The sequence below is a fragment of the Rhincodon typus genome, chromosome 23 (assembly GCF_021869965.1).
Source record: "Rhincodon typus isolate 14 chromosome 23, sRhiTyp1.1, whole genome shotgun sequence".
NCBI lineage: Eukaryota > Metazoa > Chordata > Chondrichthyes > Orectolobiformes > Rhincodontidae > Rhincodon > Rhincodon typus.
Window position 1 is genome coordinate 44,185,486 of NC_063354.1, and position 25,164 is coordinate 44,210,649.

The 25,164-nt window shown below is 44.4% G+C and overlaps 1 protein-coding gene and 1 pseudogene across 1 annotated transcript in view; both read right to left on the bottom strand.

The window, feature by feature from the left end:
* The window catches only part of LOC125485906, a 32,708-nt pseudogene extending 19,179 nt beyond the window's left edge, over positions 1-13,529 (bottom strand).
* A 5,570-nt stretch (positions 13,530-19,099) lies between these two features.
* Positions 19,100-25,164, bottom strand: part of LOC109922466 (tripartite motif-containing protein 65-like) — a 17,049-nt gene continuing 10,984 nt past the window's right edge. The window contains exons 4-5 of the mRNA XM_048610772.1: positions 21,960-22,052; positions 19,100-20,985 (exon numbers count right to left, since the gene is read on the bottom strand). Of these exons, the coding sequence (XP_048466729.1) occupies positions 20,417-20,985; positions 21,960-22,052 (662 nt within the window). The 3' untranslated portion in view covers positions 19,100-20,416. The remainder of the gene's footprint in view (positions 20,986-21,959; positions 22,053-25,164) is intronic.

Consider the following 25,164-nt stretch of genomic DNA (forward strand, 5'->3'; position numbering starts at 1 on the left):
TGCTGCTGGACCCGCTGTGATCACCCGCACTTTTTGTTTTCAGTATAGGTTCCAGCATCTGCAGTAATTTGTTTCTCTCTCAAAATCTTATTTATTTTTGTGACATCTCCTCTCATTCTTCAAAACTTCAACGGGTGAAGGCCCAACCTGCTCAAACCTTTCCCAAAAGACAAACCTTCTACCCCAGGAACTTTGTGAACCTTCTCGAAGCTGGTTCCAATATAAATATATCCCTTCTTACGTAAGGAGAGCAAAATTGTGCACAATTCTCCAGATGTGGCCTAAGACCCTGTGCAGTTGGAACAAAACCATTTTATATTCTGTTTTCCTTACAATGAAGATCAATAATCCATTTGACTTCCTAATTACACTTTGTAAAAGGTTTCTCAAATGTAGGAATGGGTAATAGGGGTGCTGGGTTTATCACTGCCTGAGGTTTTCCTTTAGCTAACGCATGTGACATGTCCAGCAAAATTCAATCACACCCTGATGCAGTCCAGGCCAGAAGAAATGTTTTTGTATTTTGGCTTGAGTTTTCCTTACTCACAAATGACCTCCTACAGGCATTTCATGTGCCACCCACAACAGCTCCTTTTATAACCCACCAGTAATAAAATTTCTGCCCACTTCTCATCTGCCTGAGTATGTGATGGTCTCCACTTCCTCAGCAAGACTTCATTTTTAAGACAGTAACATGCTGGGATACTCTCAGATTTGTCTTCTGTGTACGCTTTTTAATACAACTGCTTTGTCTTTCCATCTTCCTGTTGTAATTCAGCAAACTTCCCTGAACTAAAAATACCCACTTTGTCCTCCATCTGTTCTTGTATTTTTCTCTCAACCATTTGATCAAACATGGTCTCTGATAACTTCCTTATCTTTCAATCCTTGATTCTACCTCCTGCTTCAACCCGTGGCTTTGTGACCTTGTTACCACACAGGATATACTTCCTGTAACTCTTCAGTTGCCTGTTTTTCAATGGCTTTTCAACCACAGTAGGCATCACTCCCACCTGTGATCCAGCTATATCATTACCGAGGATAAACTATATTTCCGGAACCGAGAATTTTTTAACAAAACTGTTTTCCCAAATCTGTCTTCCCAGTGCTTCTTCTAAGCCACCAACACTGAGATTTCATGTTTTCTACATTATTACAGTGAAAACACCTAAGGTTTTAAACTTTTCTTCCCACCCTTATGAGTGTCCTTTTTAACCTGCAGTAAACTATCTTTAGTATCTTCAATGAGATCTCCTTCTCCTTTACTACCGGAGGATTTCCCTTTTCCAGATTGCTATTCCCCGTAGAATGAATTTGATGTCAGAAGTCAAACTGTGATTTATGAACCAACTCAGAACCATCTGCCACTTCTGCTGCTAATCTTGCAGTTTTAACTCTCTGCTCTTCCACTAATTCAGGGAATGAATCTTTGAACTCCTCCAAAATAACAGTCAATCTAAGAGCTGGTCTGATCTATTTTCAATGCCCTTACCCACTCCTATCAAAATTACTTTGTTTGATCCTTTCACATTCGGTGTACATTTGACCAGCTTTCTTCCTTAGATCCCTGAAACATTTGTCTGTAGGCTTCAAGCACTAGCTCATAAATACTTAAGATGGCTTCATGCTTATCATACTCCTCAGATACCTCCTTTGATGGTGACCCAAGCACCTCATTAGCTCTACCTACCCACTTTGTTTGAATAAACAGTACCCACATGGATCACCGGCCATTTCATTTGTCTAGCCACTTTCTCAAATGAAATGTAAAAGGTTTCTATGTCCTTCTCGTTGAATCTTGACAATGCTTGGACATCCTTAAACAGATCCCCACCAGGCTTTTGGCTGCAATAGTTTGCACTCCATCACTGTCCTCATCACTACTCCATCCATATACCTTTACCTGTGCCATTTTCAGTTGACTTTCACTTTTCAGTTCCAACATCTAAAGTTCAAACGTTCCCTCTTTTTCCCTTTCTTCTCTCTCTTCCTTTTCTTCTGCCAGGGCTATTCTTTCCTTTCCCTTCCCCTTTCCCCTTGCCATTGCCTCTAATTCAAGCTGAGTCATTTGCAATTGAATTTTAGCTATTTCTAATGATTCTGATTGCATTCCTGGCAATTGTAAATGCTTTTTGCAGCAATTATCTCCCCTTTCCTCACAGACACTTGCAACCTCAACATCAGCTTGTCTTCTGAAAGCATTGCCTCATTCACCTTCTGGAAACCACCCCCAATGAATTCTTCCTCCCCCAGGAAACTCTCAGTCTCTGAAAGAGCCATTATTACACAAGGCAAACCCTATCTAACCCAACCGAATGCAATACCCAAAAAGAGAACACCAACACTCACCACTCACTGTCTTTGAGTCCAATAATCCTAAACCTAACCCAGAATTAGAGGGTTTAATCCCGACGAGCCCCCAATTTTGTTATGGACCAGACCAGTGGCCCCCATCCCCAACGCAAAATATAGTAAGGAGATAGCTTAGACCCTTACTTTTACATTGATTTAAAGGCAAGTGTAAGATGGTGTGTTCCAGATGTGATTCAATTCCACCACTAGGCTTTAATCAAAACACACTTTAATCTTACAAAGCAGTTAAATACAAAAAGAATCTGGCATAACTTTATAGAAATGCTTAACAAGATAATGTATTACTTAACTATTCATCATCAATTGTTCTAATGTAAGCAGCATCCCATAAACACGACATTGGCAAAGCAATTTAGCAAAACAGTTCAGGTTCTCACGTGCTGCTTATCTCCAGTCCAGCAGAATGAAATAGTCTACTTCTTTTTATTTCAAAGAGGAAGCCTCTCATCTGAGACTCTGGCAGTCAGGAATTCAAGCTGTCAGCTCAACAGCAGCAGAAACCTTCTTACTAACTGAAAGCAAAGTTAAAACCTTTTTACCAACTGCCTGCCTGAAACAGGTATCTTGGCACCAATGTAGCAACACTTCTCTGCAACAGAAACGGCGCAGAACACATCTCTCTTAAAAGTACAGTACCATCACAACGCTAACATTTTGTGATTCGTATACAAGCACAACAAATCCCTCTGTGCCGTAGCATTGTGCTGCCTCTACGTTTAAATATTATTCTGCTTTTCGGTTCTTCCTGCTGAAGTGGGCAGCCTTGCATTTTCTTACCTTACATTGGATCTTGCCCACTCACTTGCCGATCGATATCCTTTTGCAGAATTTTTCTCATCATCATTTGTGTTCCTACTGAGTTTTGTATCATAGAATCCCTACAGTGTGGAAACAGGCCCTTCAGCCCAACAAGTCCACACCAACCTTAACCCATCCCCCTATGACCTACCTAATCTACACATCCCTGAACACTACAGGCAATTTAGCATGGCCAATCCAGCCTAACCTTCACATCTTTGGACTGTGAGAGGAAACCCACGCAGACACGGGGAGAACGTGCAAACCCAACACAGACAGTCACCCGAGGGTGGGATCAAATGGTGTGGTGCCAGGATCAAGGGTGGCTTGAAGAAGGTGCAGAATGTTCTGAAAGGGGGGAGTGACCAGCAGAAGGTCACTGTACATGTTGGTAACCAATAACATAGGTACGGAAAGGTTGGGATTCTGCAGACAGAATAAAGGAAATTAGACAGGAGGTTAAAAAGTAGGTCTTCAAGGGTAGTCTTATCTGGATTACTCCTGGTGCCATATGCTAGTGATGGTAGGAATAGAAGGATAGAGCAGATGAAAGAGTGGCTGAGGAGCTGGTGCAGGGGAGAAGGATATGCATTTTGGGTCATTGGAAACTCTTCTGGGGTAGAAGTGATCTGTATAAGAAGGATGGATTGCACCTGAAATGGAAGGGGACTAATATACTGGCAGGGAAATTTGCTAGAGCTACTTGGGAGGCTTTAAACGAGTAAGGGGGCAGGGGAGGTGTTGGGAACCAAAGCAATAGAGAGGAAGGAGAAAAGGCCGAGGCTGGTACAATAGATAAAGGGAGCAAGGCAAATAATCAAAGCAAACAAGAGCTTGGCAGAGAACAAGGTAGGACAGATAAATTAAACTGCATTTATTTCAATGTAAGAGGCCTGACAAGTAAAGCAGATGAACTCAGGGCATGATTGGGGACATGGGACTGGGATACCATAGCTATTACAGAGACATGGTTCAGGAATGGACAGGAGTGGCAGCTTAATGTTCCAGGGTATAGATGTTATAGGAAGGTTTGAAAGCCGGGGGGGGGGTGGCAAGAGAGGAGGGTTGTTGTAGTGATTGTAACAAGGTCATATGAGTTCCCTGATTGGGGCTGTTAATCTTGTCCAATCAGGGAGCCCGGGCTGACAGATATAAACAGGAGTGTCAGCGGTCTTGCTCACTCTGAGTGCTGGCTCTGAGGGAGCTGGGTCAGTATCAAATATCATGCACGTGCAAATACAGGGTGACTTAGTGATGGGATACCAGCCTCTGTGGAGTTATTGTAGTGGTGATGAGAGAAAAGCACGCTCCTGAAGAAATTTGCTTACAATAGTTGTCTTTGAGTTGAATTGAGTAATTCTAACAGCACGCTGTTATTTGGGAAGCTTGACTCATTCGATCCTGCTGCCAAATACTGGGCCCAGTTTATGGAAATAATGTGTTATTATTTCTGGGCAAATGACACTGGGGCTGACAAAAAGTAACAAGTAATTTTCCTGACAGTTGTGGACCCACAGCTTTTTCAGTTATTAAGAGCCTAATGTTTCCTGAGGCACCAGATACCAAGGCCTTTAGTTAAGGAATATTATGACCCGAAGCCTCCTCTAATTCTGAAACTCCATAGTTTTATTTGGCAATTCGCGAACCAGAGGAATCTATATTGTGATTTTTTTTTTGTTTGACTAGGTTAGACTTCTGGCAGAGACATGTGACCTTGGTTTAACCCTTAGTGAGATGCTGAGAGTTTGGTATGTGGGATTGTTGATGTAACCATGCAAAAGCGCCTATTAGCTGAAGCCCAAACTTCAAACAGGCACCACAACTGGCTTTGTCATTGGAAAATGCAGCAAGTGGAGCACATGAGCTGCAGTGTATTCCGATGGATGTGGGGGGCACCCTCACCAGTCTGACTGAGCTTGTGGAACATCATTTGAATGAAGGCAATTGCATGTCCTTACTCGGGACATATCCTGAACAGAAGGACTCTAGGTCAGCCCACAGCAAAACCCAAAACTAAGCCAAGCCTCAGCCAAATGGTTAAAATTTTCTTCAGAATCCAAGCCAGCAAGCCATTGTAGTTGCTGCTGGTATGTGGGACTCGAGACAGCAAAAGGGTCCCACTAGACCTAAATGAGGAAGAGAACTCATAGGCTGGTATCCAGGAGAGTGCACACCCTGAAAAGTCCACTACAGCTGGTTTGGAACAGTTAAATTGCTTAGCAACATCCAAATCAGAACCAATAAAAATGAATGTCTGGTTAAGTGGTCACCTGTATCTAATGGAGGTCGATACTAATGTAGCTGTATGAGTGATTACAGAACCAGTCCTTCACAAGATTCGCTCTGGACTCCAAACCTTAAGTTTGTGCAAGACCTTGGCTAGATTGAGAACCTATACCAGGGAACCTTTACAGATTGAGGGTACAACTTTGGTTCTGGTCTCTTATGAGAAGCAGCTGGTTCAGTTCCCACTGATTGTAGTAAAAGGCTCTGGCCCAAGCTTGATGGGGCAAAATTAGGTGAGAAAGATTCACCTTGACTGGCACAACGTTTTTCCATCAGAAAATGGCTGCCTGAGTGATGTCCTAATTAAGTACCTCGAGGTTTTTCAGGAAGGTCTAGGGACTATCAAAGGAGCTATCAAGGACTAGTAGGCCTGAGTTATCGGGAGAGGTTGGTCAGGATAGGACTTTATTCCTTGGAATGTAGGAAAATGAAGGGTGACCTTATTGAGGTGTATAAAATTATGAGGGGCATAGATAGGATGAATGCATAGTCTTTTTCCCAGAGATGAGGAATTGAAAACTACACGGCATAGGTTTAAGGTGAGAGGGGATGATTTAATAAGGACCTGAGGGGCAACCTCTTCACACAGAGAGTGGTGTGTATATGGAATGGGCTGCCAGAGAACGTGGTTGAGGCAGATACAATAGCAACATTTAAAAAGCATTTGGATAGATACATGGATGGGAAGGGTTTACAAGGATATGGACCAAATGCAGGCAATTGGGACTAGCTGAGTGGGCACCATGATCAGCATGGACCAGCTTGAGCCGAATGGCCTGTTTCCATGGTGTATTACTTTTTGACTCTACGAACCAAGGCCACCTTGCATGTTGACCAGGATAGCAATTCCATGATTCTGCAAGGCCCACCCAGTGCCATTTGCCTTACGGTCAAAAGTAGAGGCAGAAATCAGGAGGCTGGAAACTGAAGGAATCATCAAACTGGTCCAGTTTATGGACTGGGCAGCACCAGTGGTATAGATTGTGAAGGCCAGTGGGCGGGTTTGCCTTTGTGGGGATTTTAAACAAACAGTAAATGGTTGGGACAGATACTCAATCCCTTGCATAGAGGAGTTGTACGCTGGCTGGGGGGAGGGGGAGGCTCCTTCACAAAGCTGGCCAAGTGCCATGTAGTATTGGCAATTGCGGCTAGATGAGGAATTCCAGATGTATGCTACAATTAATACCCATAAGGGTTTGTACTAATATACGAGACTGCCATTTGGGGTAACGTCAGCCTGTACAATTTTTCAGCAGACCATGGAGAACATTTTACAAGGTCTACCCCAGGTCACCATTTATCTGGATGACTTGCTAATGACAGGGAAGACCAATAAGGAGCACTTAGAGAACGTGGACATAGTCCTTAGACATTTCTCCCAGGCGGGTGTACACCTTAGAAGGGAAAAATGTGTGTTCCAGGGACCCCAAGTGACCTACTTGGGTTACAGAGTTGACAAGACCAGGTTACACCCATTAGAAGATAAGAGGGAGATCAAAGGTACCCCAGTTCCCATGTCTGTACCCGAGCTTAGGTCTCTCCTAGGGCTGGTGAACTATGACAGAAAGTTCATACATAACCTGGCCCCCATCCTGGCATCATTGCATCAACTCTTAAAGGGTCACCTTGGAAATAGTCATGTAGCCAAGCCGTAGCTTTTAGGAAGTGAAGAAGCAGCTATCATCCTCTAAGGTGTTGGACACTGTGATCCCAAATGAGATCTGGTATTGAAACACGATGCCTCCCCATATGGCATCAGGGTAGTATTAGCTCATAGGTGGCCCAATGGAGAGGAACACCCAATAGTGTATGCATCCAGGTCTTTGGCCAGTGCAGAGTGTAAATACGCCCAGATAGAGAAGGAAGGTTTATCAGTCATATTTGGAGTCAGGAAGTATCACCAATACCTTTACAGATGCAAATCTGTAATAATAATGCAAAATAAACTCCTGCTAGGTCTATTTAAAGAGGACCAAGCAGTGCCACCCACAGCTTCAGGCGGAATATAGCGGTGGGCTACAATACTCAGTGCATATAATTACAGGTTGGAACACCATCCGGGAGGCCAAGTAGGGAATGTGGATGCATTGAGCTGCCTCCTGCTGGCAGATACACCACCGGTGGTACTGCCACTGGAAGAGACTGTAATGGTTTTAAATTTCCTGGACAGATTTCCAGTGACAGCTGAAGTTGGACACTGAAAGATCCCGGTCCTGGCCAATCTGAAACAGCTGGTGGTAATGGGAGAAACCAAAGGGAAATCACAACCAGAACTGAAACCTTTTTGGACCAGAGAGAGCAGCTCACAGAAGAGGACGGCATGTTATTACGGGGAACAAGGGTGGTTGTCCTGAGCGAAGGTCGCCGCCAGATACTAGTTGATGTCCACTAGGGTCATCCAGGGATTTTCAAAGTGAAGATATTGACAAGAAGTTATGTCTGGTTGCCAGGATAGGACACAGATATAGCAGTTAGTGGGGCAGTGCCCAGAGTGCCAACAAGGACAAAAATTACCGCAGCAGCTCCCCCACTTTCACGGGAATAGCCAGGTAAACCCTGGTCTCAATTACATGTCGACTATGCAGGTCTTTCCATGGGCTCAACGTTCTTAGTCATTGTGGACATCCACTCAAAGTGGTTGGATATGATAGAGTTCATTTGTCAAACACAGGGACGCCAATACAAAAACCATGCACATCTTTTACAATACAGAGTCCTGGAAATGTTTGTCACAGATAACGGGCCATCATTCACTAGCAGGGAATTTGAGTATTTCCTAAAGTTGAATGACATTCAGCATATAAGGACAGCTCCATACCATCCATTGTCCAATGGTCTGGCAGAAAGAGCAGTCCAAACTTGGAAGGCAGGCTTAAAGAAACAGCCTACAGCTTCACTCAATACCAAACTGTCCCAGTCCTATTGGATTATAGGACCACCTCTCATGCAACCACAGGGATAGCTCCAGCAGATTGGCTCATGGGGAGAAGACTCCCTGCCCGGTTGAACCTGATCTTCTTTGACCTGGGCGGGGGCAATGGTGAAACTGGATCAGGAACATCAATGACGGTTACGAGACTCACTAAGTGAAAGAGACAATTTGTGATTGAGGAAAAAGTTTGGTCTCAAACCACAGGAACAGCCCTGCACGGGTAAGAGGCATGGTCGACGCGCGGTCAGGTCCAGTGACGTTTAAAGTTTGGGTTCGTGCGACAATCCCGAACAAGCACGTGAACCGTACAGAAGCTGGAAACTCGCAAACAGCGTGGGAACAAAATGTGCCCAGCTCCTAAACTACGGTTCCGACTGTTCCAAAACCCGTAGGTTCCCACTCTCCATCAAGCTTTGATGCTACCTCGGAATCAGAGACGGACACAGTGGATGCCTTGACACCTTTGCTGCCTGAAAAGGAGAGTGAATTCCTTCCCCAAGGTGCTCTGGGCCCAAGAGGCAAGCTACTGTACATTACACGCTGCCCGTATCAGAGGCAGAGTCTGAGGAACCTGACCCGGGGCTAAAATATCCCCCAGAGGAGGAGCTACAAAAAAAGAGGAACCAGCATCTGTCCTTGGACTCAGAGGGGGATGGATGTAGTGACTATAATGAGGTCAGTCAGCTGGACCTCATAGAATATAAGTTCCCTGATTGGGGCTGTTAATCTGGTCCAAACAGGGAGCCCTGGCTGACAGATATAAACAGGAGTGTCAGAGGTTCTGCTCACTCTGAGAGCTGGCTCTGAGGGAGCTGGGTCAGTGTCAAGGACTCTCCCCATGTAAATAAAGGGTGACTTGGTGATGGGATACTGGCCTCTGTGGAGTTATTTCAAGGAGTAGTGTTTTTGATCAGGGAGAACATTACAGCTGCATTTAGGAAGGATACTCCTGGGAGATCATCTAATAAAGTTACATGGGTGGAACTTAAATATGAGAAAGGGATGATTACCTCACTGGGATAATATTACAGGTCCCCACTCCCCCAATAGTCAGTGGGAAATTGGAAAACAAATATATAAGGAGTTTTGTAAGAATAATGAGGTTGTAATGGTTGGGGACTTTAACTTTCCAAACACAGACTGCCATAGTGTTAAAGGATTGGATGGAGAGGAATTTGTTAAGTGTATACAAGAAAATTTTCTGATTCAGTATGTGGATGTACCTACTAGAGAAGGAGCAAAATTTTACCTACTCTTGGGAAATAAGGCAGGGCGGGTGACTGAGGTGTCAGTGTGGGAGCACTTTGGGGCCTGTGATCATATTTCTATTAGTTTTAAAATAGTGATTGTAAAGGATAGACCAGATCAAAAAGTTAAAGTTCTAAATTGGAGTAAGACCAAAACGTTTCAAAAGTTGATTGGGGGGAAGGGTTGTTTGCAGGCAAAGGGACAGTTGGGAAGTGGGAGGCTTTTAAGACTGAGATAACAAGAGTTCAGAGGCAGAATGTTCCTGTTAAGGTGAAGGGCAAGGCTGGGAGGTGTAGGGAATGCTGGATGACTAGAGAAATTGAGGCTCTGGTCAAGAAAAAAGAGGCATTTGTCAGGTATAGACAGCAGGGATCGAGTGAATCCCTAGAAGAGTATAAGTAGGAGTATACTTAAGAAGGAATTCAGGAGGGCAAAAAGGGAACATGAGATAGCTTTGGCATAGGGTTAAAGAGAATCCAACGAGATTCTACAAATACATTAAGGGCAAAAGAGTTACTAGGGAGAATAGGACAACTTAAAGGTCATTGTGTGTGTGTGTGTGTGTGTGTGTGTGTGTGTGTGTCTGTGTGTGTGTGTGTGTGTGTGTAACGACAGGAGATAGGTGAGATACTAAACAAATATTTGGCCTCAGTATTTACTGAGGAGACGGACATGGAGGCTAGGGAACTTGGGGGAATAAATAGTGACGTCTTGAGAAGAGTTCATCTGACAGAAGAGGAGGTGCTGGAGGTCTTAAAATGCATAAAGGTAGATAAATCCCCAGGACCTGATCAGGTACAATGGGATCTTGATCAGATGGGCCAATGGGCCGAGGAGTGGCAGATGGAGTTTAATTTAGATAAATGTGAGGTGCTGCATTTTGGGAAGGCAAATCAGGGCAGATCTTACACAGTTAATGGTAGGGTTCTGGGGAGTGTTGCTGAACAAAGAAGCCTAAGGGTGTGGGTGCATAGTTCCCTGAAAGTGGAGTCAAAAGTAGATCGGGTGGTGAAGAAGGCGCTTGCTACGCTTGGCTTTATTGGTCAGTGCATTGAGTATAGAAGTTGGGAGGTCATAACATGTACAAAACATTGGCGAGGACACTTTTAGAATATTGTGTTCAATTCTGGTCTTCCTTCTATAGGAAGGATGTTGTTAAACTTGAGAAAGCGCAGAAAAGATTTACAAGGATGTTGCCGGGATTGGAGGGTTTGAGCTATAGGGAGAGGCTGGGGCTATTTTCCCTGGAGCGTCGGAAGCTGAGGGGTAACCTTATAGAGGATTATGAGGGGCATGGATAGGGTGAATAGCCAAGGTCTTTTCCCCAGGGTAGGGAGTGCAAAACCTAGGGCACAAGTTTAAGGTGAGAGGGGAAAGATTTAAAAGGGACTTGAGGGGTAACTTTTTCACACAGAGGGCAGTGCGTGTATGGAACAAACTGTCAGAGGAAGTGGTGGAGGCTGGTACAATTACAGCATTTAAAAGGCATCTGGATGGGTACATGAATAGGAAGGGTTTAGAGGGATATGGGCCAAATGCTGGGTCAGATTAGGATGTCTGATCGGTGTGGATGAGTTGGACCAAAGGATCTGTTTCTGTTTCTGTATGACTCTGACTATCTCCAGCATCTGCTACATTTTGCTTTGATATATCAATGATGGATCTTGTCAACAAAGTGAGGATGTTAAGTGCAATATCTTGCATTACAGTCCCCTTGTTTTTGAGGTTATCGGCTGCCTTCTAATGTTAGGGAGCAGACAAGTGGTAGGGGGCTTATAGTTCATGGTGTCCTGAACTGTGTCCCTAAAATGAGGCATTTCCCATTAATAGGCAACATTGTCACATGGTGCCAGGAATCTGACTAAATGCTGGTTCACACGCTAACATGGTGTAAACTCTGCAACTGGTACAGTAAGCAAACCGAAGGGCAAATCTCTTGTTAATTATCAACATGAGCCACGTTAACAGTCTGGGGTGTATGAAGAGTAAAGATTGTTCAATTTAAGTGTTAGGCTGACCTTTGTCATGCCTGAATGCTCCTCCTGGTCCTTTTTTCTCCCCCGATTTCCCTTCCCCTCCCTATCTATTTCAAACTAGCTGACAAAACTTAGAGTAATACACTGTCTTGATTGTCACCTGACTCTGGAATAGTTGAGGTGTGGTGTCATCGCAACCAGATTTATCTGTTATTCTATATATAAAATCATTGAACCCCGTCAGTGGCGTACAGTCTGTAACCCACTCATTAATCTATATACAAACACACAGTACCGCCAGTTTAGCTACTAGTCTATAACTCACCCCCAGGTATTTGTTATTCTATATAAGCCATTCGATATGCTTTATTAGATTCCAGTCTGTTACTCACTGTTGGGTATCTATTATTCCAAATATAAACTATTCAAACCCCTTGATCACATTCCAGTCTGTAATCACTCCCGGGTGTCTATTATTCTATATATAAACCCCTGTAGCCCCTCGATAGATTCCAGCCTGAGCATCTACTGCTCTATATAAACTGGTAGCAGCTCAGCTGACTCAAGTGCCTGTTGAAGCTGAAAAAAATGTAGTATAGAATGACAAGGATAAAGCCAGAGTTTTTGGGAGCTGTGGAGTCTAGAGATCTATTTCCAGGCTTGAGTCTGTTGAGGAATCGTTTGAAAGCATGTGGATTTAAACGGGATGCCAATCAGTAAAACCATGAAAACAAAGAGCCTTTTTAAACGGAAAATAAATCACACATGCTTGAAATTTGGAATCAAAACCGCAGGGGCTGGAAATATACAGTCAGTCAGCAAATGATTAAAAAAAAGGCAAAAAAAAAACTCAGCTGGGGATACTTTGGGTATAATTCACACAGTTTGCTTCTAACAACAAACAGATTTGTGTCAGAATCCTTTCTCAATGGAGTTTAACTCCTTCACATGCAGCGGTAATAGGTAGCACGTAGAAAGTATCAAAAAGAATGATTTCAACTCAGTAAGCAACTGTTACCCTGCCTTCCCTCTTTCAAGTCAGTACCTGCCAGGCTGTATGTTTGTACACAGTGCATTTTTTGTTTGGAAACAATGTTTGCCGTACCTTCAGTTCGCTCACTTGCTCTTCCACAGACACGGTCTCATGTTGCCTGTGTTCATTGATGGCACACAAACAGCAGACACATTTCTGATCAGTCCTGCAGAAAACCTCCAAGGGTTTCCGATGGGTGGGACATTTCCTCCTCTCGATGTCCCTGACCGGATCGATGAGTCGGTGATCGCTGAAGACCGGGTTGTTGCTATGGGGTTGTAGGTGCACCTCGCAGTATGAAGCCATGCAGACCACACATGACTTGACGGCCTTTAGCTTCTCATCAGTGCAGAAGTCACACAGCACACCCTGGGAGCCCACAGCCTCCTTTGAGGCACAAACTGGGTCAGCATGAGACAAGTCCTCCACTATCTCACACAGGATGGTGTTCTTGGAGAGGGAGGGCCTGGAGCTGAATGTTTCCCGGCACTGAGGGCACCTAAAAGTCTCTGAACCCCCTTCCGGATGCCAGCATCTTCCGATGCACTCCATGCAGAAGTTGTGCCCGCAGGGAATGGTAGCAGGGGACTTCAGGAGATCCAGGCAGATCGCGCAGGCTAACTTGGCTTCAGAGATGGAGACTTTCGACATCGCCATTCCTCAGGGAACGAGAGAGAGAGAGAAAACCCAACCCTCACCAAGTCCGGGCAAGCAGAGAACTGAAAGAGAAACTTGGAATCAGTCCTGAAAGTTAAGTTAATGATTCACAAAGATATATCTCCAAGCAAATACAGTGGATATATTGAATAACTCGAGATTTCTCAACACCTATATAACTCCTCTTTTATTTATCTGCTTTAAACCTCATTTCTAAAGAAAATTTAAAAACTTCTCATTTCATAGGAACTCCACCCATACTTGACATCCAGTTTCACAAGCCAGCTACCAACATTCCTGTAGGTTTTTATTGGAATGACATCTGTGTCTGTCTGTTAGCTGTATAGTAAAGGCTTAAAGAGGCATTGATTTCATCTCCTCCTGTTTTCTGAGTTTCAACAATCTGACAGCCGCACAGGATTCCACCAGCTTCAAGAAAGATACTGTACATTTATGACAGAAAGGCAATGAGGACAAACCTTCTCTCTTAATGATCTTAGGGCAAAGTTAATAACATCAAAGGACTTGCAGACTGCGAATGTGATCCTGATTTTAAAAAAAAGTTCTACATAGCGCTTTTCACAAACACTGGCTATGTCGAAGTGCTTTATAGCTAATGAAAGATTTTTGAACTATACTCAGTCACTGCTGTAATACAGAAAATAATACCATTAATTAGCCCATAGCAAGTTCCCACAAAGGGCAATATGGTGCCAATATTTATTTGATTTATTTATTGTTGTCACGTACCTAAGTACAGTGAAAAGTTCTGTTCTGCGAGCAGTACAGGTAGATCACAGCAAATGAGGACGTACAGATCATAGGGTGTTTAGACAGGACATACAAGGTGACAGCTGCACAGGAGGTGCAAGATCAACATTAGATTTGAAATTAGAGAGATCCGTTCAGCAGTCTAATAACAGCAGGGAAGTAGCTGTTCTTGAATCTGTTGGTGCGTGTTCAAGCTTCAATATCTTCGGCCTGAGGAAGAGAGTGTTACAGGGTGGGAGGGGTCTTTGATGAAGTTGGCTGCCTTTCTGCAGCAACGTGTAAATGGAGACCATGCATGGGGAATTGGCTTCCGTGATGGTCTGAGCTGCATTTACAACGATAAGACCATTGAGTTTTTTATTTAGATGTTGGTTGAGGGTGAATATTGATGGGGACACTGAGGGTAACTGCCTTGTTCTTTGAAACACTGCCTTGGGATCTTTTCCCAAGATGATGGGTCCTCAGTTCAGCTGAAAAGCAGCACATCCAACAGTGCAGTTGTCCCACAGAAAGAGAGCTAGAACAAGTCCAGAGCATTATAAACAGATTGGTTTAATATTGCTGTTAGGAATGATAATGGGATCAATACAGTGTGGAGGTGGAGGAACACAGCAGGTCAGACAGGATCAGAGGAGCGGGAGAGTTGATGTTTCGGGCCTGGACTCTTCATCCAATGATAATAGGATGTTTACCCAAAGATGTAATAAATTAACATTTATTGAAAGGAAATATTGGCCTTTCTCTGTTTATGTATCATTGCAATGCTATTCCAGTCAAACTAAGGAAGAAGAAAATTAACCACTAGCGGCTCCCATAGTCATTGGAGCATTTATCCAAGTTCTGGTCTGGGGCATATCGATGCAGTTACGATGATGGTAAATTTACTGCAATGTGGATGAGGCTGAAATGGTTTAACTTTTTCATTTTCACATTGCTGCTAATGATCGGACTAAGGAAGATGGTGTTGTCACTACTGAGAGGGAACTAGGGTCAGACTCATGTTGCGAAAGTGCAATTGTGAACCAGGAAAAGTAAAGAAAGGAAGAAGATAGGTGCAGGGGGAGGAAGAGAAGGCATTCATTCATTCAATCTGATGCCAACTAAAAACCTAAACAAGGATAAAAACGCTGCTTTTATTTCAGACCTCCGCAATCCGCAGTATTTTGCTTTCATCTAAACTGCGACCTTACAAACTTCAGCTCTATTGGATGCAGTACCTTGCTGGGCCACCAGGGAAGCTGTAGGAAATAATATCCAGTGGTTTTAAACTATCCAAACCATCTCCTCACACTAACTTCACTTTTCATTCCGAGGTTGGTTAGTGACTGGTTAGGGAGGCATGGTGGCTCAGTGGTTAGCGCCTCTGCCTCACAGTGCCAGGGACATGGGTTCAATTCCACCCTCAGGCGACTGTCTGTGTGGAGTTTGCACATTCTCCCCATGTCTGTGTGGGTTTCCTCTGGGTGCTCCGATTTCCCCCACATTCCAAAGATGTGCAGGGCAGGGTAGGGTGGATTGGCTGTGGGAAATTGCCCTATGGTGTCCAGGGATGTGTAGGTTAGTTGGATTGGCCATGCTAAATTGCCCCATAGTGTCCAGGGATGTGTAGTCTAGCTGGGTTAGCCATGGGAAATGCAGGGATAAGGTATGGTAGGGTGGTGGGTCAAGTTGGGATGCTCTTTGTTGGGTTGGTGAGGAATTGATGGGCTGATTGGCCTGTTTCCACACTGTAGAGATTCTGTGACTGGGCAGCTGGTTTACACAACACTGAGAGATGCCAACAGCATGAGGCCATGCCTGAGTTTACCATGAAGGTCTCTCCTTCTCCACCTTGCCTCTCACCTCTGTAGTATGGTGATCTTCAGGTTAAACCACCACCAGTTGTCCCTCTATAATGACAGAGCAGCCCTATCATCTGATAGGACTCTAATGACTTGAGCTTACTTCCCTCCCTTCACTGTTGCTTTAACATTCTATTTTGCAGGGGTTTTTTTAGTCACATGTACTTTATCACATGATAGACTTGAGGTCTATCAGAGCCAACTTGTGCCAAGGAGAGGATTGCACAGTCACATGTGGGTCATAATCCACTCCCCTTGGTTAGTAAACCTGAATGGAAGGTATTAGTGGTCCGTGACTGTGCGGGTTTTCAATCTGCCAGTCAGCTGACACTGCCATTGGAGCCAAAGTTAAAACTCTGACCATTCTCTTCGATTCTGCTGTTCCCCAGCCACTAACTCATCCCTCTCCCCAATGTTCTGAGGCTGAACCAGACTGTTCAGAACCTCAGTGCCATATTTGTCACCCAAGGCGAGTTTACAACCATATATTCCTGCCATCACTTCCTGTGCACTTCCCTAACATTTCCTGACTTTGTCCATCTCGGATCACTCCCTGCTGAAACCCTCATTCACACTGTTGTTACTTTTAGATCTAACCATTCCAAGCACTTCTGAGTAATGTGCCATAATATTACAGTTTATCCAAAACCCTGTGTCCTTACTCACACCAACCCAACAATCAGGCTCTTTGCTAATTGCTACTGTGGTTCCCAATTAAGTAACTCCTCCATTTTAAAATTCTCTTCCTTGTTTTCAAATGTGTCCGTTGCCTCACCTATCCTTACCTCTGTCATCTATCCCAACCCTACAACCCTCCAAAATCTCTATCCACCTGAATATCACTGATGTTAGTTCTGCTGTCATTATTGGCCAAGCCTTCAGTTGACCGGGCCCTAAACTTGAAGATTTCCTTCCGCACCTCTACAAAACGTTCATTAAAATCTCTTCTTTTTAACCAAGCTTTTGGTTGTGGTCTCCAACATCTCATTGTGGCGCGGTGTTAAAATAGTTTCTGTCGTAACATTCCTCCTCTACCTCTTCCATGATCACTGCCCACGCAGTCCCTGGGAGCTCACTGCCAGAGGTACCACCTTTGGATTTGATTCATTGTTGTCATGTGTACCTAAGTACAGTGAAAAGTTTTGTTTTGCAAGCAGTACAGGCAGATCATAACATACAAACTCGTACAGATCATAGGCTGATTGAACAAAGCGAGGCATGCAGAGTTTTGGCTGTACAGGAGAGATATAAAGGCAAGGTCAACATTAGATTTGAAATTAGAGAGGTCCATTCAGAAGTCTAATAACAGCAGGGAAGAAGCTGTTCTTGAACCTGTTGGTACATGTGTTTAAGCTTTTATGTCTTCTGCCTGATGGAAGAGAGTATAACTGGGGTGGGAGGGCTTTTTGACAATGTTAGCTGCTTTTCTGCGACAATGAGAAGTGTAGATGGAGTCAATGGCTGGGAGGTTGGCTTGAGTGATGGCCCGGGCTGTTTCAGTAACATCATGATGGCCCTAACTATTACAAAATGAGTTTCCCAATGGTTCAGTAACTAACTACGTCTCACAATTATATTGTCACGCAGATTCAAAACTGGGACATAAAAGAGACATAGACTTGCATCTGGTCACAATCTGCCTTGGCATTCCGGTCACTGTGCTGAGCAGGGCTGGGCAGTGTATAAGGGATGGGTGCAAGTGGGGATGGGGACCATATTGGAGCTGGACACTAGAGTGGAGTGGCTCTAGAATAGGGAGTTTGGACAGGGACTGGAATGGGGATTAGAGTGGGCAGAAGGAGTATGAATGCAAGTTTGCTGCAAGCCTCATGTGGCACAAATGCCTTTAGTTCCAGATGCACATGTTGACAGCAGTGGCACAGACTTCCTGTCCCAATGTGGTGATGGGAGATGCAGCTTTATAACACTCCTGTGAAGTGACTGGGGATTCTTGACCCCACTGAAGGTGCTGTATAATCATGAATTGTTGTTCCTGTGTTCCCTCGACCTGCATTCTCTCTGTGAATCATCTGCCTGATACATTCTGTTACTAACTAGTTGCACACCGCTCTGAAAGGGGATCTGGGCTCTCACTGTTGGGAAAAGGCAGAAGCGAGACATTGAACCGAGCGGCAACAGTCGAAGGCTTTGATTCTCGAGAATCTTCATCAGATGTTGTCACAAAACGCAAATCACTCTCCTGTCACAGGCACTGCTTGGCCAAGCGGAGACAGAGAGAGAGGCAACCGAACTATCTGTGGCCTGAGCACACAAGTCAGGCAGGAAAGGGTATTGCTATCCTGAGAACTGTTGTTGATTTAAGATTGCTCACACTTCGCAAACTTAGACATGCCAATGCAACATGTTCAGTGTAGGCGTGATACAGAATTCGTGTGACAGAGAGAGAGAGAAAACGTATAGGTACACAAGTGTTTTATACACATCAATGGCTCAGTGCTAGCACTCTCTCTCTCTCTGTCAAGCTGCTGTCATACCAGCACAGGGTTAAAGGAGCACTGCGCTGTTTCTAGTGCCACCTTTCAGAAGGCACATTAAACCAAATCCAAATCTGCCGTTTCATAAGGATATAAAAGATCCCATGGCAGTTTTCAAACAGCAAGGGAGCTCTCCCTCAAAGATAGTAGGAACTGCCGATGCTGGAGTCTGAGATAACACAGTGTGGAGCTGGAGGTACACAGCAGGACAGGCAGCATCAGAGGAGCAGGAAAGCTGACGTTTCAGGCCGGGACCCTTCTTCAAAAGATGGGTCCCGATCCAAAATTTCAGCTTTCCTGCTCCTCTGATGCTGCCTGGGCTGCTGTGTTCATCCAGCTCCACACTGTGTTATCAAGGACACTCTCCCTGGCGTCTTGGTCAATATTTATCTCTCAAGAATTGCACAAACATACTTTTTTTGCTGTTTGTGGGAGTTTGCACTAATTGGCTGTTGTATCCCCTATAACTGTGACTACAATTCAGAAAATATACTTCACTGGTTGTGAAGTACTTTCAGATGTCAGTGGTTGTGAAGAGCGATATATAATTACAAGCACTTCTTTCATTTACCTGCAGTATAACACAGTGACTACTGCTTGTGATTGGAACTCGACACCATGCCTTGAGCACGTAAACCCTTCAGCAAACTTTCAGTCACCAGAAAAGACTTTCAAGAGATGAAACTGGATATGAATCATTAGGTTTATTAACAACAGTGTGTGAACATACAGAGCAGGAGTTATGGACATACATCATTTATTTCATTCGATTGCAAGGAAAAAATAGCAAGACCCTCCTTTCCTTTTTGTCTTTTGGATTCTTTGCAACTTTTAGCTACAAAACTTTGCTGCACACTGACTTCCAACTCTGGCTGCAAGTCTGTACTCTCCTAGAGTCCTGTTTAACAACAGAAAATGTTTCCTCTTTGCTGGGAATTTTTTCACTAGAGTGTAGGAAGTTAAGGGGTGACTTTATAGAAGTTTATAAAATAATAATGGTTATAGGTAAGGTGAATGGCAGGTGCCTTTTCCCTCGGGTGAGGGATTTCAAGACCAAGGGGCATATTTTTAAAGTGAGAGGAGAAAGATTTAAAAAGACATGAGGGACAACGTTTTTACACAGAGAGTGATTCATGTGTGGAACAAACTTCTAGAGGAAGTGGTGGATGCAGGCACAGTTACAATGTTTAAAAGACATTTAGATAAAGACATCAATAAGAAATTTTGGATGGAAAGAGGCCAAGTGCAGGCAGGTGGGACTAGTTTAGTTTGGGATTATGGTTGGCATGGACTGGTTGGACCGAAGGATCTATTACGAGTTGACCTGTCAAACAAACCTGATTGCCCCCCAGCCAGCACCCAATCCAAGGGTCACATGAATAGGTGCTTATGCACTCTAATTCCAGCAAATGTTTAATTGGGATGGCTGAGGCTTAGTCAGCTTTTTCCATTGTCATTGAAATCTGGACTGTTTCTTCTCAAAACTTTCCAGTCACAAGTTCCCATTTTACAAGATCCCAAATCAAGTCTTGGGATGGCTTTTAAGAAAATCCCATGCTACCACATGGTGTATTCCTCCACCAAAAACCTGTTTACTGTTAGATGCAACACCAAATCAACTGTCAGAAGGTCCAGGGAACACCCCCGTGCCCCCCACAAACCCCCCTCACAACAACCCCGCCAAAATAACCCAGAAATAAATAACCCAAAAGTCATGAATCACATCGCACCTACACAGGGCTCGGGCACAAACTCCCCTCTCTCTCAAATCGACACTGAGGATCACACAGGTTCTATTTAGCAAAGAAAGGGGGTGTCAGAACCAATTTATATCCCTCAAGTCACAAAATTATCTGACAGTATCATGCAGCTATTTCTGGGATCTTCCTTTGCTCTGCTGCCATGTTTCCTGCAGTGCGAAAGGACTTGGAAAGGACTTTGTTGGCTGTGGAATGCTTTGGGACATCCTGGGGTCGTGAAAGGTGCTATATATAAATGCCTTTATTTTATTTCCCATATTCATCCCGTGTTGTTCTGGAAAAGGGGCCTCTATCCTCACGGAGGCAGCAGAGTGTTGCAACAACATCCTCCCCCACCCAAATGACAGGATACAACGGCTCAGTAAAGACCGACTGGAAAGTGTGGATCGGAGTCATGGTATCGGTGATGCCGTAAAACGTCAGGGTCCCAGCGGTGTAGTCCAGGTGGACCCCAATCCGACTGTAGGCTGCTGGTTGCAGTTTGACCTCCTGGTTGGCGTGCCAAGCCGAATAGCTCTTGTCGAAGAGTTGCAGGGCCCAGGAGACACTGTTCCTGCCGATCAAGGCGGAAGCATCCCGTCTGCTGATTTTTCTGTAAGTAACTCCGAGGTAGACCCACTGACTGCTGATCAGCACCTCCCAGTAATGCTGGCCACTGCTGAAACTCTCACGGCACATCACCTGCCACTCCTTCTCAAAGCGGTCAGTGTGTATCGGGTATTTCTGCGTGTCCTTGTGGGAAACTCGACGGTTACCTTTGGAGAGGGAGAGGAATCGGTGTGCCGTGTTGACATCAAAACTCAGCTGCGAGCACCCTGCAGAGACAGACAGACGATTGGGAACTTGTATAACTGTGCAGTCAGTAATGCTCCACTCTGCTCTGAACAAACAGTAACGATGGGTATAGATAAGGTGAACGGCAGGTGTCTTTTCCCTAGGCTGGGGGATTTGAAGAGTGGAGGCATACAATTAAGGTGAGAGGAGAAAAAATGTAAAAAGACATCGGGGACAATTTTTGTGTGAGTGGCTTGTGTGTGGAGTGAACTTCCAGAGGAAGTGGTGGATGCGTGTACAGTTACACTGTTTAAAAGAAATTTGGATAAATTCATGAATAAGAAATGTTTGGAGGGATATTTGCCAAGCGCAGGCAGGTGGAACTACTTTAGTTTGGGATTATAGTCAGCGTGGACGGGTTGGGCTGAAGGGTCTGTTTCCATGCTGTGTGACTCTATAACTCGGTACAGTTTGTGACTGGGGAGACACAGAGGTGGTAGTAATGTCACTGAATTAGCAATCCAGAGGCTCAGGGATATGGTTCATATCTCCCTACAGCAGCTGGCAGAATTTAAATTCAATTAATAAATCTGTAACTGAAAACTAGTTTCACTGGCAAGTACCATAACGCAATCATCTCACAATCTGTCTCGCTAATATCCTTTAGGGAAGGAAATCTTCTGGCCTTAATCTTGTCTGGTCTACATGAAACTTGCAAACCACTCAGCTCAAGGGCATTTAGGGATGGTCAACACTTGCTGGTATCACTAGAAACATCCACCTCCCATGAAAAGATGAAGAAATAAACTTTTACCCTGAATAAACAGTGACCCTATACAGTTACACAGAACGTGACCCTTATTCTGCTGAATAACGAGAACGTTTTATAGATCTGCAATCACAAATGTTGGGAAGTGCATTTCTGAATTCGGAAGACGGGTATTAGCTGGATCTTAATGCTACAACATTTATGTGGAATACTCGATCAGTGTGGAAGTGAATAATTTGCACTCACACTGTAGGAATGGTTCTCTGATGTGCAAATTCACTCGGAGTGGCTGAAGTATGACAGGTTTCACAGGATCACCTTTGTCAGTCGAAACGGACTCTGTACCAAAAAGATTTGTTACAATGATAAAGGTCACTTTTACAGACACGCTAACTAGCCCTGTACATTGTGTGTGCAGTGAAATCCCGAGCACACAAAGCAGCAGCACAAATTAAATCCAAGCAAACACCTACTGAGATCATGCCTTGACTTTATGTCTACCATGGATATTTACGCAACATTTGTCCCCAAATTTTAGCATAAAATACATATTCATAAGGCACCTTTAATATAATGAAACCATACTACTTATGACCGTTATTAAATAAAACATGGCCCACAGCCACACAGGGAGATGTGATCAAACTTTTGTTCAAAGTGGTAGGTTTTATGGAGTTACTTAGAGGAGGAAAGTGGGCTAGAGAGGCAGACAGATGTAGGGAAGGAATTCAGAGCTCAGAATGAGGTAACCGAAGGCACAAACGCTTATGGTCAAGCCATGCTCAACATTCAACAATGAGAGGAATGACAGATACATTGGAGGATTGTGAGCTGGAGGAGATTCGTCGTTTGTTGGCTGCCCCTAAGGCAAAGGTGATGTCTCCTCAGGGTCATGACCTTCTATCACGGGTCTTCATGTTAGCATACAGGCTGATTCTTGACCTACTGATATTTGGGCTAGGACATCCCACAAAGGAGTGAGATCAGGACTTCAGGACTTGCTTCCTTCTTGGTCATGGTTCTGCCTCATCATTAAGGCTCTAAACATTTAGTCATTTAGAAACATAGAAAACAGGAGCAGGAATGGGCCATTCAGCCCTTCAAGCCTGCTTCACCATTCAATGTAATCAGGGCTGAACATCCAACTCAAGCCCCTGTTCCTCTTTCTCCCCATATCCTTTGACCCCTTTAACCCTAAGAACTGTATCTAACTCCTTCTTGAAACCATTCAATGTTCTGGCCTCAACAACCTTCTGTGGCAGAAAATTCCACAGACTCATCACTCTCTGGATGAAGAAATTTCTCCTTATCTCAGCACAAAATGGCCTAATTTGTATCCTTAAACTGTGACCCCTGGTCACTGGGAACATCCTGCATTTATCCTGTCTAATCCGGTTGGAATTTTATAGATTTCTATGAGATTGTTTCTCATTCTTCTAAACTCCAGTGAATATAGTCATAACTGATCCGATCTGTCTTCATACATCACTGCTGCCACAAGAACACAAGAACTAGGAGCAGGAGTACGCCGTCTGGCTCTTCGAGCCTGCTCCGCCATTCAATAAGATCATGGCTGATCCTTTCATGGACTCAGATCCACTTACCCACGTTCTCACCATATCCCTTAATTACTTTATTGTTCAAAAAAATTCTACCTTTTTTTTAAAAGCATTTACTGAAGTAGCGTCAACTACTTCACTGGGCAAGGAATTCCATAGATTAACAACCCTCTGGGTGAAGAAATTCCTTCTCAGTTCAGTCCTAAATCTGCTCCCTCTAATCTTGAGGCTATGCCCTCTTGTCCTAGCTTCACCTGCTAGTGGAAACATCCTCTCTACTTCTATCTTATCTATTCCCTTCATAATTTTATATGTTTCTATAAGATCCCCCCTCAATCTTCTGAATTCCAATGAATATAATCCCAATCTACTCAGTCTCTCCTCATAAGCCAACCCCCTCAACTCCGGAATCAACCTAGTGAACCTCCTTTGCACCCCCTCCAGTGCCAGTACATCCTTTCTCAAGTAAGGAGACCAAAACTGCACACAGTACTCTAGGTGTGGCCTCACCAGCACCTTGTACAGCTGCAACATAACCCCTCTGCTTTTAATCTCAATCCCTTTAGCAATGAAGGACAAAATTCCATTTGCCTTCCTAATTACTTGTTGTACCTGCAGACCTACCTTCTGTGATTCATGCACATTATTCATTCATTGGTAATTTTATTTCTGTCATTGTGAAAGTATGGAGAACTGCAAAACTGTAAATCATAAGTAAAAGTAGATTATTCTGGGAATACACTGGCCAGTTTGCATCATAGAGTGCAGGACACACACCCAAACCATCAAAACCCCATTTTATATTGCTCATCATCACTGAGTCACCACCACACTTTCTCAGGAATTTCTCATTTCACCTGTACAGCCACACTGACTCCCAAAGTTACTTGTTTTGATCTTCTAGTTTTTCCTTTGAAGGTTATTAAATTTAAAATTCTCATCCTCGTGTTCAAACATCTCTGGTCCTCAATCCCCCTGCAGCTTTCATCAGCCCTACAGCCCTTTGTGACTCTACATTCCTCCAATTGGCATTGTCCCCATTTCCTTCGTCCCTTCAACCTTGACTATACCTTCATTCATCTTCATCACAATTTCTGGAAGTTGCTCGCTAAAATGCTGTGCCTCTCTCTCCTCTACTTGAATGATCTGCCTGACCACTTCTCTCTTGGACCATACCCCCCCGCCCCCACACACCACCTTTTTCCATCTGTGGCTCGGTGACAACACTCCTACAAAGGGCCTCGGGACAACTTTCACATTAAATGTGCTACATAAAGGCAGGTTGTGACTTGCTATATGCAGCTGACAGAGCGGTTGGGACTTGATGGAGAGGGTGTGGTGCATTTTGCCGTTGGAGGGCAGGGCGAAGGATGAACCTCCCAAACAGAGAGCAGTTATGGCACCCTAAGGGGCCAATTAAGGGAATGATCCCATTGTTTCTGACCTTTAACCTCTGCAGCTTTGGGGAGCCAGCTTGGAGGCATTCACAAGGTGAGCTTGGAAGGAATGAGGCATGAGGCCCATTCCAACAACCAACTGCAACCCCAACCCCCCCACCCCCTCCCCAATCACCTAGCATTACCCTACTGAACCCCCACCCTACAGAACCCCTATGATCTGACCCCCTACTGAAACACTCTCCACTGACACCCCATCACCGACCCCCTACTGACCCTATCCCACTGACCCAACTCTCCACTAACCTCCCCCACTGAAAAGCCCTACCACTGACCCACCCACTGACCCTATCCCACAGACCCTATCCCACTGTCCCCACCCACTGACCTCCCCAACTGAACCCCCTACCACTAACCCCCACATACCAAATCCCCATTTACCCTATCCCATTGATCCAACTCTCCACTGGCCCCCACCCACTGAAATCCCCTACC